The sequence below is a fragment of the Delphinapterus leucas genome, chromosome 7 (genome assembly GCF_059928025.1).
Source record: "Delphinapterus leucas isolate spDelLeu-1000000601 "Yukka" chromosome 7, BTC_Dleu_Yukka2, whole genome shotgun sequence".
Taxonomy (NCBI): Eukaryota; Metazoa; Chordata; class Mammalia; order Artiodactyla; family Monodontidae; genus Delphinapterus; species Delphinapterus leucas.
The window spans coordinates 87,170,252-87,189,744 of NC_143135.1; the positions used below are offsets into that span (position 1 = coordinate 87,170,252).

At 33.8% G+C, this 19,493-nt stretch overlaps 1 protein-coding gene across 2 annotated transcripts in view; it reads right to left on the reverse strand.

The window, feature by feature from the left end:
- RDX (radixin) overlaps positions 1-19,493 on the reverse strand; it is a 102,002-nt gene that overhangs the window by 13,817 nt on the left and 68,692 nt on the right. Inside the window, exons 13-14 of one of the 2 annotated variants that reach the window (XM_089915522.1) lie at positions 16,457-16,699; positions 15,344-15,504 (exon numbers count right to left, since the gene is read on the reverse strand). In XM_089915522.1, the coding sequence (XP_089771648.1) occupies positions 15,344-15,504; positions 16,457-16,699 (404 nt within the window). Of the gene's footprint in view, positions 1-12,912; positions 15,505-16,456; positions 16,700-19,493 lie in introns of those variants that run through there. The other variant, XM_022561536.3, reaches the window with a different exon arrangement.

Genomic DNA, 19,493 nt, shown 5'->3' on the forward strand with positions numbered 1-19,493 from the left:
AAAACTTCCTAACACAATATCTTAAACAGGATAAAACAAAAGCAGTGTTTGTTCAACAATACATGGCAGTATTGTATATAAAGCAAAGTAAAAATATAAATGTTCATCAGAAGTTAAGGGGCATCCACATAATTAAATACTGTGGTATTTTTGTACTTATATATAACGATTTCCAAAATACACCATTCAGTGCAAGAAGCACAACACTGTGTATACAGAATGTTATACCTTATGTAAACAACAATAAGTATACAACATATGCATGCTTCTACATGTACAGGTAATTTCCAGGAGGCACAAGGTGAAAAAAATAGTTACCATTGGGGAGAGCTGCAGGGCTAGAGGACAAAGCAAGGAGGCTTACTTTTTTGTGTTACCCTATTTTTATCTATTGAATTTTGTTTCATGTTCACTTATATATTTGTTAATTTTAATGATTTAACCAAGTTTTTAAAAAAATTACACTTCAGTCATAAAGTAGCTAAGTATGACCTAAAGCACCTTTAGTATTTGGCAACTTCAACACATAACATGATAATACTGGAAGCCAATGAAAAATATGCTTTTCTTAAAATAGCTATAATACCTAATTTCTAGTTTTTTAAAAACAATTTTCTTTATGCATAGCTGAAAGTTGTTTTTTAAATAAAAAAGGAGGGACTCTGGCAATAATAGTTATTTTAATGCTTAAAATAATCTCCAAAGAAAATAACCAGGTACTTCCCTGGTGGTGCAGTTGGATAAGGCTTCACGCTCCCCATGCGGGGGGCCCGGGTTCGATCTCTGGTCAGGGAACTAGATACCGCATGCATGCTGCAGCTAAGAGTTTGCATGCCACAACTAAGGAGCTGGCAAGCTGCAACTAAGAAGCCATGGAGCCACAACTAAGGAGTCCGTCTGCCACAACTAAGACCCGGTGCAAACAAATAAATAAATATTTAAAAAAGAAAGAAAGAAAATAACCAAAGGGGAAAAGAACAATCCTTAAATATCCCAGTTTTCTGAAGCTTTGCTATGATACAAACTATTGCTATATACATTTACAAAAATCAACACAATTAACCAGTGTCTGAGAAGGAAATTCTACCTGTACTGTTTGAGGTAATGGGTATCCTGATATTTACTTAAAGTAAAAAAATAATGGTAAACTTAGTGGCAAGTTAAATAAGTAATTAACAAAAGGGTTATAAGAAAACTTTAATATTAAATTACATTTCAATACTGGCTATTCTAATATAAACCATTATTGTTAAGGTTGCTTACATTCAATAAATTCTATTATAAGAAAACCAGACACGTTGATATTAAAGAAAATGCAATTCCTTAGTGGCAGAGAACCAAGTTAACATTAGCTAGCCTACCTAGTGATTAATTTATAATTTTGATGCTCCCCAGCAGCTGTAATTTTATAAATGAAGAATGTATTTCCCAGCCTCATTAATCAAGTCAATATCATGCTTCTTTGCATGCTAATTAGCACCAACTAATAACCTCTCATTTTAACTCCTGAACATTTTATCTCAATTTTTCTTTTGATTTTTACTACTTTTACTTTCTGTACCTTAATTTGAGTCCACGTCCCAAGTCCCTAACTACAATTTCCTTGACACAGTCACAGGGTCACATCTATCTCCCATAACTCTACCAGTGCTTTGCATAAATAGCAACTGCTCTGTAAATCACTGGAAGAAGGACTGCATCTATGAATGCATATGTATGTAGGTATTAATCTTATTACTTTATGGGAAAAAATCCATAAATTCTTGTAATGCCTAAGAACTAAGGCATAATTGCTCAAAAATAAGGTAGTGGAGAACACTTTCCTACCTGTATACATCACATCAGTAATCTAGAAGACATATTGGTTTCCAGTCTTCCTAATGCTTGAGAATATTCCTAAAACATTAATGCCAATAATCTCCTCTAAAGATAAAACTATTTCTCCAATGGATATATTTTCTATACATTTTGATTCAAAGCCTTTGATATAGCCTATGCCCCCCAATTCATTATAAACATTCGTAAAACATCAGCTTATACTGAAATATAATGTGGCCCAGCACATTAAACTAGATTATAAATTATTCAGATGGTTAGGTTCTGGGTTCTAATTTCATGTTTTATACTGTTTGATACTCTAATTTTTACAAAATGGAGGTATTCTCTTAAGGTATTTTAAGAATACATATAAACTGCTAAATAGTAGTGATGTGATTTGATTTTGACCCTACCAACAAAAACATTTTTCATACTTATAATCAACTACTTTTTAAAGATTTTACTATTTCTTGAAAAAAATGATAGTTTAATCAATGTAAAAGTTCTAAGAAACTAAAATGTGCTATCATGCAGTACATTTGCAAACATTAATTAAAGAATTTAAAAGAAAGTAAACATATGTTTGATTATGATTTCCTTTTGCATACACTGATTTTGTCTTTTGATAGAAAGTACTTTTAAAACACACAAATTAAGAAGTTGCAAAATTCTACATTTAATCTACATACCAATGATAAACCACCATATTTTAAAGTTAGTGGGGAGGAAAACCATTCACCTGTAACTTAGATTACCAAATTGCTTGAGGAAAACAGGCAAAATAAGCAAAAATAAGGGAAAAAAAAAAACCTAACATATCATTTGGGCATAAGCACATGAATCAAATCTAGCAAGAAAGTTAAGTTGATGAGCATAATCAAATGACTCTCAACTTTAAAAAACCTAAAGAAATTTCCAAAGTAATTTGTTCAAAGCTGTCACAGCCAGTGAATAGTTAATTGTGTGTACATATTCTGAGATAATCTTCATTGAGTTGTATTTTGATGAATATAACACCCCTTCATAATGATCTGAAAGAACTTTTTTACCCTAACCCCTTAAAACCTATTTCAAAAAACCCTTCAAGTTTCTTCCAGTCACTACATTATTAGAATCATCTGAGAGCAAAAGGATGTTGATAGAACTGTTGTAAGCACACTCTGCAGTAATAGTTTTTCAACTATAAACAAGTATTAATAATTCAAAAGTACATGGATATTAACATTTGGTCATTACATTTTAGTGAAACTGAATCTGGAATCTAAATGTCTGTATCTGATTCCAGAGAAATGCTCTGAAACAATCTAATTCAGAACTATGAAACTGCTTATAAAACTAGAGCACAATAGAGTACAACGACCTGCAATTAGAACTCAGAATCAAATCCATTTGTTCTTGGGTGTCTTTAATTTCTAGTTCTCTTTTTGTGCCACTAAAGAACCCATGCTTAAAAGGTCACGGATAAAACAGAGGTCTTAACTGTCCTCAAAAGAGGTCATTTGGAAAATAAGCAGAAGGAAAAACATTACTTCATATAGTGAACATGAGAGCAAAATACATCTACATATTTCCTTTACTCAGAAGGTAGTAATATCATTCCCATGACCACAGATTTTCTTCAGGCTAATTACATTATAGCACTTTCTAGTATACTTTACATAGCAGCATGAATTTTCCTTTGGAGCAAAGTTTAGTTATTATTCCCTTTTGTAACTGCATTCCCAAAGGCACCAGATGTCTTCAAATCAAACTAAACCACCTCAGCAGAGGATTAAAGACTCCATAAATTCCCGACCCAACCTACTCTAGCTTTATCATCCTGCAGTCAATACACAGGAAATTACATTTTCTATTGTAGTCAAGACAGTGTACTTTTCATCTCTCTAGACGTAAACCATTGTACATAATCTCTCTTCTGTATCTTTAAAAGACACAAGACTAAAAGCACAGGCAACAAAAGAAAAACAGAAAAATTAAACTTCATCAAAATTAAAAACTTGTGCATCAAAAGATACTATCAATAGAATAAAACGGCAACTCACAGAATGGAAGGATGTTTGCAACTCACGTATCTGATAAGGGACTAACATCCATAACATACAAAGAACTCCTACAATTCAACAAAAAACAATTTAAAAATGGTCAAAACATGAATATACACTTCAGCAAATAAGGTACAAACGGTGAATAAGCATATGAAAAGATGTTCAACATCAGAGAGAAATGCATCATAGAGAAATGCAAATCAAAACCAAAATGAGATACCAGTTCACCCATTTGGATGGCTATTATCAAAAACAAACAATAAAGGGAATTCCCTGGTGGTCCAGTGGTTACGACTCAGCCACTGCTGTGGCCTGGGTTCAATCCCTGGTCGGGGAACTAAGATCCCACAAGTGGCACAGCCAAAAAACAAACAAACAAACAAGCAAACAAAAAATAAAAATTGTTGGTGAGGATGTGGAGAAATTGGCACCCTTATTCATTGCTGGTGGGAATAATGCAGTTGCTGAGAAAGACAGTATTGACAGTTCCTCAGAAAATTAAACACAGAATTACCATATGATTCAGCAATTCCATTTCTGGGTATATACTGAAGAACTGAAAGCAGTAACTCGAACAGATACTTGTACACCAATGTACATAATAGCAGCATTGTTCACAATAGTCAAAATGTGGAAATAATCCAAATGGCCATTAACCAATGAATGGATAAAGAAAATGCAGTATATACATACAACTGAATATTATTTAGCCTTAAAAAAAAAAGAAAAAAAACCACTCTGATACGTCCTATAATGTGGCTGAACCTGAAAAACATTATGTTATGTGAAATAAGTTTGACACAAAAGGACAAATATAGGAGTCAGTCCACTTATGTGAGGTACCTAGAATTGTCAAATTCAAAGGCACAGAAATTAGGATAGTGGTCACGAGAGACTGGGAAGAGGGAGGAATGGGGAATTAGTATTTAATGGGTACAGAGAATCTGTTTGGGATGATGAAATGTTCTGGAGATGGATAGTGGTGATGGTTGCACAACAATGTGAATATACTTAATGTCACTGAACACTTGAAAATGGCTAAAATGGCAAATCTTACATATATTTTAACACAATACAGTAATGAAGATTCAACTGAAATCTCCCAACTCCACTGAACTTCGCAGTACTTAATACAGATTACTAATTACTATATACTGACTGGTTTGTCAATTGGGTATAAAATGAGTCTTTCTATAAAGTTAGAAAAACTTCTAAATTAGGCACTTTATTTTTTGGGATATCTTTAAATACTGATCAGTGTTTAAAATTTGACCTATAAAATGAAAATTAAGCAATTTATCAGAGAACAAGCATACTTGAGAAACTGCTGTGTATTCTTATTCTCTACCAGTTGCTTATTTTCCTCTATTGCTCTTTATGTTGTAGTAGTCTCCTTCATTACACAGTGTATCATTTTATCCAAATTAGCTAAAATTTAAAAGCAAATAATTACATAAATGGAATGATGGCATATAAGACTCAAATGCTAGATCTGAATAACAAAGACTTCAGTATAAACAAAAGGAAAGGGAGGGAGAAGGTAGTACTGCTTTAAGAGTCTAAGACATACTTGCATTTCTAGGTCTAAAACAAAAGGGAAAACATTTTAATTTAAGTTGCAAAAAGTTAAGAGCTATCACGGCATACACTGTAACACAGCACAAGAAGAATTTGATATACCAAATCCACATTTTATCAAAAGGAATCTTTCCAAGGATTATTACATAAATCTCAGAAATTCTGATCCCATGTTACCAAGATGTACATTTAGCTATATAGACTTATTAAAGATAAACTAAAACCAGTAAACTACTTTTAGGAGCAAACTAACTGACATGCATAATTACCAAAGCGAACCTAAATTTTAAAAATGTTCATTAAATATAAGTGAATAATTAAAACAGAGTAATAAATTACAAGGATGGAAGCAACTGACTAGATATAAGCACAGAGGAATCTGGGCATACAAATAACATGAGTCAACAAAATGTGTTGCCATCTTAAAAGAAATCTAGTATTGTAACAGATTATTGCAAATGATCCAAGAAATAAGATAAATATTTGAAGCTTCACTTTTTAAAATAGTCCAAAACAAAGGGTCACAGTCATTCTAATCTTGCTTCTATATCCTAGAATATAGAACATACTTAATAAAAGTGTATTGGCTAAATGAAGGTCATTAAATAAGAACCTGGAACCATTAGTAGCTAGGGAACTCAAGCCAAATATAAACCTGAATTTAAAAGATGTGCCATGGGGTAATTAATTATCTTAGTCACAACCATTAACCTTAAAATTTTGTGAGGAATAATGATGGATAGACACTTCAACTCCTAAAGCAGCATATGTAACCTCAAATCAGAAAACTCTTGTTATCACAGTTTAAGAGAGGTTGAAGTATTGAGGCAACAAAGCAAAAAGTCATCATCTTTCCAGAGGGAAAACGGCAGCTCTTAAAATCACTAAAGATGGAGATATTAAGAAATAGGTCCAGGAGGGCAGACAGCGGAAGCAAGAAGAACTACAATCCTGCAGCCTGTGGAACAAAAACCACATTCACAGAAAGAGAGACAAGATGAAAAGGCAGAGGGCTATGTACCAGATGAAGGAACAAGACAAAACCCCAGAAAAACAACTAAATGAAGCGGAGATAGGCAACCTTCCAGAAAAAGAATTCAGAATAATGATAGTGAAGATGATCCAGGAAGAAGAATGGAGGCAAAGATTGAGAAGATGCAAGAAATATTTAACAAAGACCTAGAAGAATTAAAGAAAAAACAGAGGTGAACAACACAAAAACTGAAATGAAAACTACACTAGAAGGAATCAATAGCAGAATAACTGAGGCAGAAGAACAGATAAGTGACCTGGAAGACAGAATGGTGGAATTCACTGCTGCGGAACAGAATAAAGAAAAAAGAATGAAAAAAAAAAAAAATGAAGACAGCCTAAGAGACCTCTGGGACAACATTAAACACAACAACATTCGCATTATAGGGGTCCCAGAAGGAGAAGAGAGAGAGAAATGACCTGAGAAAATATGTGAAGAGATTACAGTTGAAAACTTCCCTAACATGGGAAACGAAATAACCACCCAAGTTCAGGAAGCAGTGAGTCCCATACAGGATAAACCCAAGGAGAAACACGCTGAGACACATAGTAATCAAACTGTCAAAAATTAAAGAAAAAGTATTGAAAGCAGCAAGGGAAAAACAACAAATAACATACAAAGGAACTCCCATAAGGTTAACAGCTGATGTCTCACCAGAAACTCTACAAGTCAGAAGGGAGTGGCATGATATACTTAAAGTGATGAAAGGGAAGAACCTACAGCCAAGATTACTCTACCCAGGAAGGATCTCATTCAGATTCGATGAAGAAATCTAAAGCTTTACAGACAAGCAAAAGCTAAGAGAATTCAACACCACCAAACCAGCTCTACAACAAATGCTAAAGGAACTTCTCTAAGTGGGAAACACAAGAGAAGAAAAGGACTTACAAAAACAAACCCAAGGGCTTCCCTGGTGGCGCAGTGGTTGAGAGTCCGCCTGCCGATGCAGGGGACACGGGTTCGTGCCCTGGTCCGGGAAGATCCCACATGCCGCGGAGCGGCTGGGCCCGTGGGCCATGGCCGCTGGGCCTGCACATCCGGAGCCTGTGCCCCGCGACGGGAGAGGCCACAGCAGTGAGAGGCCCGCATACTGCAAAAAAAAAAAAAAAAAAACCCAAAACAATTAAGAAAATGGTCATAGGAACATACATATCGATAATTACCTTAAACGTGAATGGATTAAATGCTCCAACCAAAAGACACAGCCTTACTGAATGGATACAAAAACAAGACCCATATATATACTGTCTACAAGAGACTCAAAACAGACTGAAAGTGAGGGGATGGAAAAAGATATTCCATGCAAATGGAAAGCAAAAGAAAGCTGGAGTAGCAATACTCATATCAGATAAAATAGACTTTAAAATAAAGAATGTTACAAGAGACAAGGAAGGACACTACATAATGATCAAGGGATCAATCCAAGAAGACATAACAATTACAAATATATATGCACCCAACACAGGGGCACCTCAATACAAAGGCGACTGCTAACAGCTATAAAAGAGGAAATCGACAGTAACACAGTAATAGTGGGGGACTTTAACACCTCACTTACAACAATGGACAGATCATCCAAAATGAAAATAAATAAGGAAACAGAAGCTTTAAATGACACAACAGACAAGACAGATTTAACTGATATTTATAGGACATTCCATCCCAAAACAGATTACACTTTTTCTCAAGTGCACACGGAACATTCTCCAAGATCGATCACATCTTGCGTCACAAATCAAGCCTCAGTAAATTTAAGAATTTTGAAATCTTATCAAGCATCTTACTAACCACAACTCTATGAGATTAGAAATCAATTACACGGAAAAAAACGTAAAAAACCTGAAAAACTCAAACACATGGAGGCTAAACAATATGTTACTAAATAACCAAGAGATCACTGAAGAAATCAAAGAGGAAATCAAAAAATACCTAGAGACAAATGACAATGAAAACACGATGATCCAAAACCTATAGAATGCAGCAAAAGAGGGAAGTTTATAGCTATACAAGCCTACCTCAAGAAATAAGGAAAATCTCAAATGAACAATCTAACATTACACCTAAAGGAACTAGAGAAAGAACAAACAAAACCCAAAGTTAGCAGAAAGAAAGAAGTCATAAAGATCAGAGCAGAAATAAATCAAATAGAAACAAAGAAAACAATAGCAAAGATCAATAAAACTAAAAGCTGGTTCTTTGAGAAGATAAACAAAATTGATAAACTCTTAGCCAGACTCATCAAGAAAGAGGGAGAGGACTCAAATCAATAAAATTAGAAATGAAAAAGAAGTTACAACAGACACTGCAGAAATACAAAGCATCCTAAGAGACTACCATAAGCAACTCTATGCCAATAAAATGGACAACCTGGAAGAAGTGGACAAATTCTTAGAAAGGTATAACCTTCCAAGACTGAACCAGAAAAAAACAAAATATGAACAGACCAATCACAAGTAATGAAATTGAAACTGTGATTAAAAATCTTCCAAGAAACAAAAGTCCAGGACCAGATGGCTTCACAGGTGAATTCTATCAAACATTTAGAGAAGAGCTAACACCCATCCTTCTCAAACTCTTCCAAAAAATTGCAGAGGAGGGAACATTCCCAAAGTTATTCTATGAGGCCACCATCACCCTGATCCCAAAACCAGACAAAGATACTACAAAAAAAGAAAACTACAGACCAATATCACTGATGAATATAGTTGCAAAAATCCTCAACAAAATACTAGCAAGCAGAATCCAACAACACATTAAAAGGATCATACACCATGATCAAGTGGGATTTATCCCAAGTATACAAGGATTCTTCAATATACGCAAATCAATCAATGTGATACACCATATTAACAAACTGAAGAAGAAAAAACATATGATCATCTCAATAGATGCAGGAAAAGCTTTTGACAAAATTCAACACCCATTTATGATAAAAACTCTCCAGAAAGTGGGCATAGAGGGAACCTACCTCAACATAATAAAGGCCAATACGACAAACCCACAGCAAACATCATTCTCAATGGTGAAAAACAGAAAGCATTTCCTCTAAGATCAGGAACAAGACAAGGATGTCCACTCTCACCACTATTATTCAACATAGTTTTGGAAGTCCTAGCCACAGAAATCAGAGAAGAAAAAGAAATAAAAGGAATACAAATTGGAAAAAAAGAAGTAAAGCTGTCTCTGTTTGCAGATGACATGATACTATACTTAGAGAATCCTAAAGGTGCCACCAGAAAACTACTAGAGCTAATCAATTTGGTAAAGTTGCAGGATACAAAATTAATGCTCAGAAATCTCTTGCACTCCTATACACTAATGATGAAAAATCTGAAAGAGAAATTAAGGAGACACTCCCATTTACCACTGCAACAAAAAGAATAAAGTACCTAGGAATAAACCTACCTAGAAAGACAAAAGACCTGTATGCAGAAAACCATAAGACACTGATGAAAGAAATTAAAGATGATACAAACTGATGGAGAGATATACCATGTTCTTGGACTGGAAGAATCAATATTGTGAAAATGACTATACCACCCAAAGCAATCCCCAGATTCAATGCAATCCCTATAATATTACCAATGGCATTTTTTACGGAACTAGAACCAAAAATCTTAAAATTTGTATGGAGACACAAAAGACCCCGAATAGCCAAAGCAGTCTTGAGGGAAAAAAACGGAGCTGGAAGAATCAGACTCCCTGACTACAGACTATACTACAAAGCTACAGTAATCAAGACAATATGGTACTGGCAGGAAAACAGAAACACAGATCAATGGAACAAGATGGAAAGCCCAGAGATAAACCCACACACCTATGGTCAACTAGTCTATGACAAAGGAGGCAAGGATATACAGTGGAGAAAAGACAGTCTCTTCAATAAGTGGTGCTGGGAAAACTGGACAGCTACACGTAAAAGAATGAAATTAGAACACTCACTAACACCATACACAAAAATAAACTCAAAATGGATTAGAGACCTAAATGTAAGAGCGGACACTATACAACTCTTAGAGGAAAACATAGGAAGAACACTCTTTGACATAAATCACAGCAAGATCTTTTTTGATCCACCTCCTAGAGTAATGGAAATTTTAAAAAGATAAACAAATGGGACCTAATAAAACTTCAAAGCTCTTGCACAGCAAAGGAAACCATTAACAAGACGAAAAGACAACCCTCAGAATAGGAGAAAATATTTGCAAATGAATCAACGGACAAAGGATTATCCTCCAAGATATATAAACAGCTCATGCAGCTCAATATTAAAAAAACAAACAACCCAATCAAAAAATGGGCAGAAGACCTAAATAGACATTTCTCCAAAGAAAAGAAAGAGATGGCCAAGAAGCACATGAAAAGCTGCTCAACATCACTACTTATTAGAGAAATGCAAGTCAAAACTACAATGAGGTATCACCTCACACCAGTTAGAATGGGCATCATCAGAAAATCTACAAACAACAAATGCTGGAGAGGGTGTGGAGAAATGGGAACCCTCTTGCACTGCTGGTGGGAATGTAAATTGATATAGCCACTATGGAGAACAGTATGGAGGTTCCTTAAAAAACTAAAAATAGGATTACTATATGATCCAGCAATCCCACTACTGGGCATATACCCAGAGAAAACCATAATTCAAAAAGACACATGCACCCCAATGTTCACTGCAGCGCTATTTACAATAGCCAGGTCATGGAAGCAACCTAAATGCCCAGCAACAGATAAATGGATAAAGAAGATGTGGCACATATATACAATGCAATATTACTCAGCCATAAAAAGGAACGAAATTGGGTCATTTGTTGAGACGTGGATGGATCTAGAGACTGTAATAAAGAGTGAAGTAAGTTAGAAAGAGAAAAACAAATACTGTATATTACCGCATGTATGTGGAACCTAGAAAAATGGTACAGATGAACCAGTTTTCGGGGCAGAAGCTGAGACACAGATATAGAGAACAATTCTATGGACACCAACGGGGGAAAGCCGCAGGGGGGTGGGGATGGTGGTGTGATGAATTGGGCTATTGGGATTGACATGTATACACAGATGTGTATAAAATTGATGACTAATAAGAGCCTGCTGTATAAAAAAATAAAATTAAATTTAAAAAATGATAGGTCCAGTAGGAAAAAGTGGGAATTAAGATTATTTAATTGGAAAAGCCACGGAAGGGAGGGTGATAAGCTTTAATATATGAAACACGATCGTGAGCCAAGTTTTCCTTGCGAACAGTGTAGAATGTGAGGAGTCATACTGCCTTGACATTTTATGAAGTTATCATATCTGCTGAATCACTGTGCTTTTGAAATGTACTAGAATATTGTCATTTTACATGATAAACCACACTAGAATATTTAATAGATTATCTCCTAGTTAAAAAAAAGAATGAAGTACAGAATAAGAAAAGCTAAAGTTCTGTTCATTTAGAACAAACTTAAAGAAAAGAGGACTGTCTACCAGTGTAGTTCCATATTTAAATGTTTCCCCTTATTCTTATTAAATACATCTAAGCTTCGGTTTACTAATCAGTTCACTAAATTAATTCTAAAGGCAGTAATTCCTATACTTCAGTTTTAAGTTTTAGATTTTAAACGACTATTTTCATTATGCATATATAAAATGGGATACTGTGGGATCTAAAAAATCTTTTATCTTCAATTCTAAAAATATCACCAATCAACAGGTAATAAGAACTGAGACAGAAAGTGATGTGCATTTTTTTTTAATCACAGCACTAACATTGGAACTCTTTCCAATGATAACCAGGAGTGAGTTCCAATACAGTGTAAGATATAACTTTCTAAGTGCTAATTCTAGTTCTTAAAAAAAGAACTCTAATTAGACATAAAGCAAAATATTATACTACAGAATTCCCTTTTCTTTTCTAACAGGACCAGAATAAAGAGATCACCACCTGTCTTTGAGAATAGAAATAATAAAGTGACAGTTCAATATTACTGTAAACTGAGAAGACAACTGGCTTTTACTATGCTTAGAACAGATTTATCACTTGTTATTTAAGAATAATCTTTATAATAAAATTTAGTAAGAAGCACTTAGTATACAATTCTTTAAAGAACATTAGCATTTTAATAGTGAGATTAATCAAGGACAATGAAACTGTTTCTTCCTTAGGAAAACTAAACACTATACAAGAAAAGCAATGACTAGAAATCTTAAATGATTTTCTATTATGAAAAGAGTCAATTTAATTTAATGATTTAACTTTTCTGGAGAATTATCACTATTACTTCCATACCAAAAGAGATATATAATTTGGGGGAACGAGTAAATGTATGAGGATTCTGAACTTTTTCCTATCCACTTCTTGTTTTTAAGATGTAATGATTTATGGATCTAATAGAGATTATAATATTCAGGAAATATACAAGAAATCCATGTTAAATAACAACAGTGAAGCATGAAACATGAGCTTTTGTCACTTTATTGTTAACCAACGAATGTTATCCAAAATTATAGATGTAACTTAATTGTACAACACAAAATTATGCTAATAGTATAAGCCTCCTGGAATTTACCAAATACTCATTAATATATTTTTACATTGCTATATGAACATGTGCTTCTCAAATGCTAATAATAAAAGTTATAATTGGTTTAATGAAAACCCATATTGCAAATAGTTGTTCCTGTTTAGAAAAATTCACACAGCTTTAAAAATGGATTAAATCCATTTTAATTCTAATCTACAAATAGATTATAAACAGCAAATATAACTGGTAATTTTTCAACACTGATATCAAACTGATGTAGGAATGGTAGTGCACACAATTCAAAATGAAGCAAATTAACAAAAATCCAATAAAAATCCAAGTTTTCACCTATTATGGCAATTACTTTAATGCTTTGGAAGAGTGAACACATGCTTTAAACCATGAATAGTAGGGCTTATCATCTGTTCCTCTAATGTGCTGCAAGGAGAAATGTCCTCTTCCACAGTGTTTTGAAGCATGTGCACAACCACCATACAACAGTCACTTCAAGGTTAACCAGTTATCTTTTGTCCTACTAAATCCAAAAAATATATTAAATGCAACCTTTCCTTTTCATAATGTCTGCCCAGATTAATGCTTTTAAAGTCAGCAAAATCAAAAAAGCACAGAGATATTTTCAGACACAACTTGAATCTACTGTGCATGAAAAATGTCTAACAAAATGGCAATTTTAATAGATAAATGTAAATTTGAATGCATAATACCAAATGGAAAGTAGCTGAACCACACAGAGAAAACACGGCTTTCCTTATCTCCAAATCTAAATGTTTTATAATAAAGAAAATGTTAGAACCTGTAAATATTGAACATCTTTCAAACTGGAAAGATTTCTTTGTAAAACATAACTGAAATTAATATAACCTATAAAATTATAATTTCTAAAATAGAATTAACTAACCAAATTTAAGTATTTTTAGTTAGATTGAAAAAAATAAGCACAATGATTTAGAAACCAAATATGCTAAAATGATTATGTAATAATTACATCAAGAAATGAAGGTACAAACATTCGTCATCATATGCTACAAGGGCAATCTCTCTCTCTCAAACACACACACACACACACACACACACACACACACACACTTCCTTAGACATACAACACCCCTCCAGGAAGATAGTATACCAGTGAGCGCTAACAATTTTAATACAAATCAGAGTCCTACAGTTCAGTTCAACAAAAAGGCAGTTAAAATTTAGCACTCTAAGATATTCTGAAGGAAAAGGAGATCTCAAAAATATTCCTTCATGATTGACAGTATCACTATGTATTATAAAACATATAGCTTACACACTTCACTGTGTTTGAACGACCAGTCATCACAGGTATAGTAGTGAGGTAGTATTACTGTCCCCTCCTCGGGACTGCTGTTTTCATATGCTGCCCTTCTAGCAAGGTCCAGGGTTTTATTAATGATGATAATCAATTACCAACAAATGTGCTTTTTCTTTTATTAAACATCTGTTTTTCTAAATCAATCTATGAAAGAATCTTTCAGAGACAAATGTTATTTGCAGTAGTGTTTCATAAGTAAACTTTCCTAGGGAACTACTTACTACCTGCTGTCTATACCTTTGTAAGATCAGTGGGCAAAGAAAACCAAATGATGACAGGAGATGAAACACCAATCAATTTAGCTGTCAAAGATGACCGTAATTAAGTAAGCAAATAACAAATATCCAATAATGTTATTAAATTGGGATTTAAAAAATTAACCACTAGCTGTACACTACACTGTTAAACATTCTAATCCTTTTCATGATTCATACCCATCTTCTACACAATGATGAAAGACTGTCCACCCTGCCACCTATGCTCATTTTAATCACTGCCAATGATCTGTATAGTGGCAGCGCTATGGTTACAGGGCATATCAAGGTATGAGAAGTACACACTGAGAAAACATGAATGAGAGAGAATGTGGAAATACATGCAGGTAAAATACGGAAGAAGAAAAAACAGAGTGCCCTACCTAAACACTCATTAAGTCACCACCATCCTTTAAAATGTACAAAGTGCTTAAATCATACATACACATTTGTCAGACATGGTAATTAGTGTTAATCTTCAACAGAAAAAAAAAATGGAAAATGAAAAATGTGAAAAAGGAGGTGATGGAACACTGTTCTCCATTCCCTGGCCCAAAAGAAAAAGAAAACCAAGCATGATATCACACTGCCTTAATGTTGAAAAGCTCCCCTTAAATGTCTTTTAGCTACCACAGTCAAAATGGTTTAAGTGCTTTGGCAAGGTGAGATGCATTCCATCACATCTGCAAAGGCCTGCTTTTCTCTGTTGGTGGTTCAGCTTATGAAGAACATGTATGCAAAATAACAGCTCTCACATTGCTTCAAACTCATCAATACGTTGCTTTGTATTGCCTTGCCGAATCTGTCGCAGAGTCTTGTACTTATCACGGCCTGCTTTAACATTCTCAGCATGAAGAACATCATTTTGTGTTTTCTTGGTTTCATCTCTGGCTTGGGCTAATTCTGAACTTAATGCCTATGTTTAAAAAATAAAAAGTATGACCATTATTAACTTTTTTTTAGATTTTAAAAACCTATGAAAGAGGTTTAAAGACACAAAATACAAATATAACAGATCTCTGACTTTTTAGTATATTAAAATTTCCACTGTGAAATCTTTTTCTTTAAAGTGTTTACGTTTGTTGTACTTTTAGTAATGGTGGGGGGTAGTGGTTAGAGAGGAATACCCATGGCCTTTCATTTTCTACACTCCGCAACCATGATGAGTTTGTGTATTATTCTAAATTTCCTTGAACTTTCTCATCTAATACTTGAAATGACTTACAAAAGGTTCAATATAGCTGTTATTGAATGTTACTGTAAGTTCTAAATTCTACACCATGAGAGTTTTCTCCAAAAGTCTTAATACATTTATTACAACTATCACCCCATTTTCTTTTATTAATATTTAAAGATTTCATGAATTTAAAAATTAGAGAACTGATTCTATTAAGGTCTCTAATAGGTATAATATTAAAATTTACTATTTTAATCTAATTATGTACATTTAATATACTGACCTTTTGCCATTACAAAATCTCAACAAAAAAAATCAGATTATGTAATGTCATACAGGTAGTCTATTAAATTATCATTTCTTTTTAATGTATACTGTTTAAAAAAGAAATTTGTTTTTTAAACACAGTATTTTATGTTCTGCTTTTAACATGGCTCAAGTTATAATTAAATAATAGCTTACTAATTAAGGCCTCATTACACAAGGCTAACAAACATCTGGTAACAAGGACATACAACAGAAAAAATGAAATAACGTGACTGTAGGCCAAGTACTTACAAACCAATCACAAGGCCAGCTAGAGGTAAAGGCTTCCAAAAATCAAATGTTTCTTTTTAAATAAGTTTGCCTTAACAAATGGGGAAAATGCAAATTATATTTAAATGTGCATACAACTGCAAATTTTAAATACCTGGAGTTGTTTTTTAACACGCTCATTTTTTTGCATTTCTGTTATACGTTCCTCCTCACTTCTATGGTTCATTACCCCGTCATTTGATAATTCAGCACTAGCCTCAGCATTATTCTCATCATGTTCATCATGTTCATTTTCTGTTGGAGGAATGACTGGTGGTGGTGGAGGTGGAGGAGGGGCAGACATCACAGTCTTTAACTCTTCTTTGGTCTTTTCCAAGTCTTCCTGGGCTGCAAAAGCCTGAACATAAAAAATAAGTTTATCAGCAAGTTACTTTGAAAATTGGTAATTAAAAGAATCAAGTTATTCTGGGACTTCCCTGGCGGTCCAGTGGTTAAGACTTCGCCTTCCAATACAGGGGGTGCGGGTTCGATCCCTGGTCAGGGAGCTAAGATCCCACATGCCTCACGGCCAAAAAGCCAAAACAGAAGCAATATTGTAACAAATTCTATAAAGACTTTAAAAATGGTCCACATCAAAAAAAAAAAAATCAAGTTATTATCCTTTCTTTCTAATATAAACTATATTTCAGGGTAATGAAAACAGGCCCTATTGATAAAAGCTTATTACATGACAGAATTAAAGACACCACTGTGCAAAACCCTAATAAAATTATTAATTCTGGCAAGGATTATCAACTGTTGCTAAAATTGTTATACAAATGGTTGATGAGAAAACGGATATAAGTATAATGCCAAAGAATTCCACATCGAATAGATTATGTTTTAGCAACGATAAAATATAACCAGACAATGGAGGAAACAGACTGTTATTACTCTAGTCCAACGATCAATTAAAACAACTAATGGTGGGTTAATCAGATATTAAATGTCTTCTGATATAATACAACAGGAAGTATCCAACGTCACCAATTATTTGAGTAATTCTATTGTGCTGGTTTGTCTGGAAAAGTACTGCTTTACACTGTTGTCCTGGTGTAATTATTAACAACACCCCCTTTCACTCTCGAAAGTGTTCTAGTTTGGATGATAAATTATCTGAAAGTCTCACCTATGAGGCATCATAGCCAGAAATTTTTAACTTGAATCCTTCAAACTTTTAGGTTTATCTTCCAGCTTACAAGAAATATTGATGATAAAAAGACAAGCTGAATGACACCATAAGAAAGGAATTAGACAAATACAGGAGGACGGACAATCTGTGGGCCCTTTTAATAAACCAATATCATAAAAAAAAGAACTGTCCTACTTTAAAAGAGACTTAGAGCAAACAGATGCAATGCAAAGTCCTACTCTGGACACTGGCCTGGCAAATTAGCTATAAAAGACTTTTTGGTTCAATTCTGAATATAGTCTGCCCAGAAATAAACCCATACATATATGGTTAATTAATTTACAACAAAGCAGCCAAGAATATAGGTTGGGGAAAGGACAATCTCTGCAATAAGTGGTGCTAGGAAAACTAGAGAGCCACATGCAAAAGAATGAAATAGCCAAGATATATATGGAAGCACCCTAAGTGTCCATCAGTAGATGAACAGATAAAAAAAAAAGTAGTATAAATATTAATATATAGTGAATACTATTCCACTATAAAAAAGGAATTTTTTTAAAGATTTTTTTTTGATGTGGACCATTTTTAAAGTCTTTATTGAATATGTTACTACAATATTGCTTCTGCTTTTTTATGTTTTAGTTTTTTGGCCCCAAGGCATGGGGGACCTTAGCTCCCCAACCAGGGATTGAATCTGCACTTCCTGCATTGGAAGGCGAAGTCTTAACCACTGGACCACCAGGGAAGTCCCAGGAAATCTTGCCATTTGCAACAACATGGATGGACCTTGAGGGTATCATGCCAAGTGAAATAAGTCAGACAGAGAAAGACAAATTACCATATGATCTCACTTATATATGGAATCTAAAAATAAACCAACCAACCAAACAAACAAACAAAAAAAACGAGCTTATGGATACAGAGAACAGACTGATGGTTACCAGAGGCATAAATGGAAGAGGAATGGGAGAAGGGAGTTAAAAAGTACAAACTCCCAGCTATAAAATAAATGAGTCATGGGGACATAATGTACAGCATACGGACTACAGTTAATAATACTATATTCTATATTTCAAAGTTGCTAAGAAAGTAAATCTGAAAAGTTTACATAACAAGAAAAAAATTTCTGTAGCTATATATGGAGATGGATGTTAACTACACTTACTGTGATGATCGCTTCACAATAGATACAAATATTGAATCATCATGCTGTACACCTAAAAATACGTTATATGTCAATTATATCTAAATGAAAAAATTTTGGATATAGTCTAATATTAGATGAGATGAAAACTAACTAAAACAGAACAATATGTACAGTATGATCTCACTCTGGACATACAAATGTGTATGTAAATAGGAAAAGATCCTGGAAGGATATGCACTACAGTGTTAAAATAGTGATCCCAGTTAGCAAGAATGTGATTTTTCTTTTGCATGCATTTTCTAATTTCTACAATTCACAGGATGTGCCTCTGTGATATGTTATTTTTATAAGTTTATGTGTCCCTGGAGTTCATAAATCATCCCTAAAAGGGATCTATACAATTCTAATAAAGTAGTGTTAACAAAAAAGTTAAGTGTTTTTCTTTTTGTAGAGTTCTATTGACATATACATATATACATAACTCTCAATACCAAAAACTTCCCTATGAAATCCGAAGTGCTACAAAGAAAATTTAAGAGGGAAACAAAACTGCTTTCTGTAATAAGTATATTTTGTCGGAGAAAAATCAGAGAACTATATACCTTTGAGTGTAAAAAATTGTTATTATTATAGTTCCATTTAAGAGTTAACATTAAAGTTTGAATTAAATTCTCATTATCTTATATTCCCTACCCCTCCAAATAAAGACTAATTTTTCACTTTTATGCCATTTCAGACAACAGTGGTTTCATCTACTTAGGAACTCAGAAATCTCAGTATCATCTTCATTGCATTCTTCTAATTCAACTTTACATCCAATCATTTGGTTGCCATGCTCCTTTGAGTCTACCACAAAATGTCCTTCAACAATTC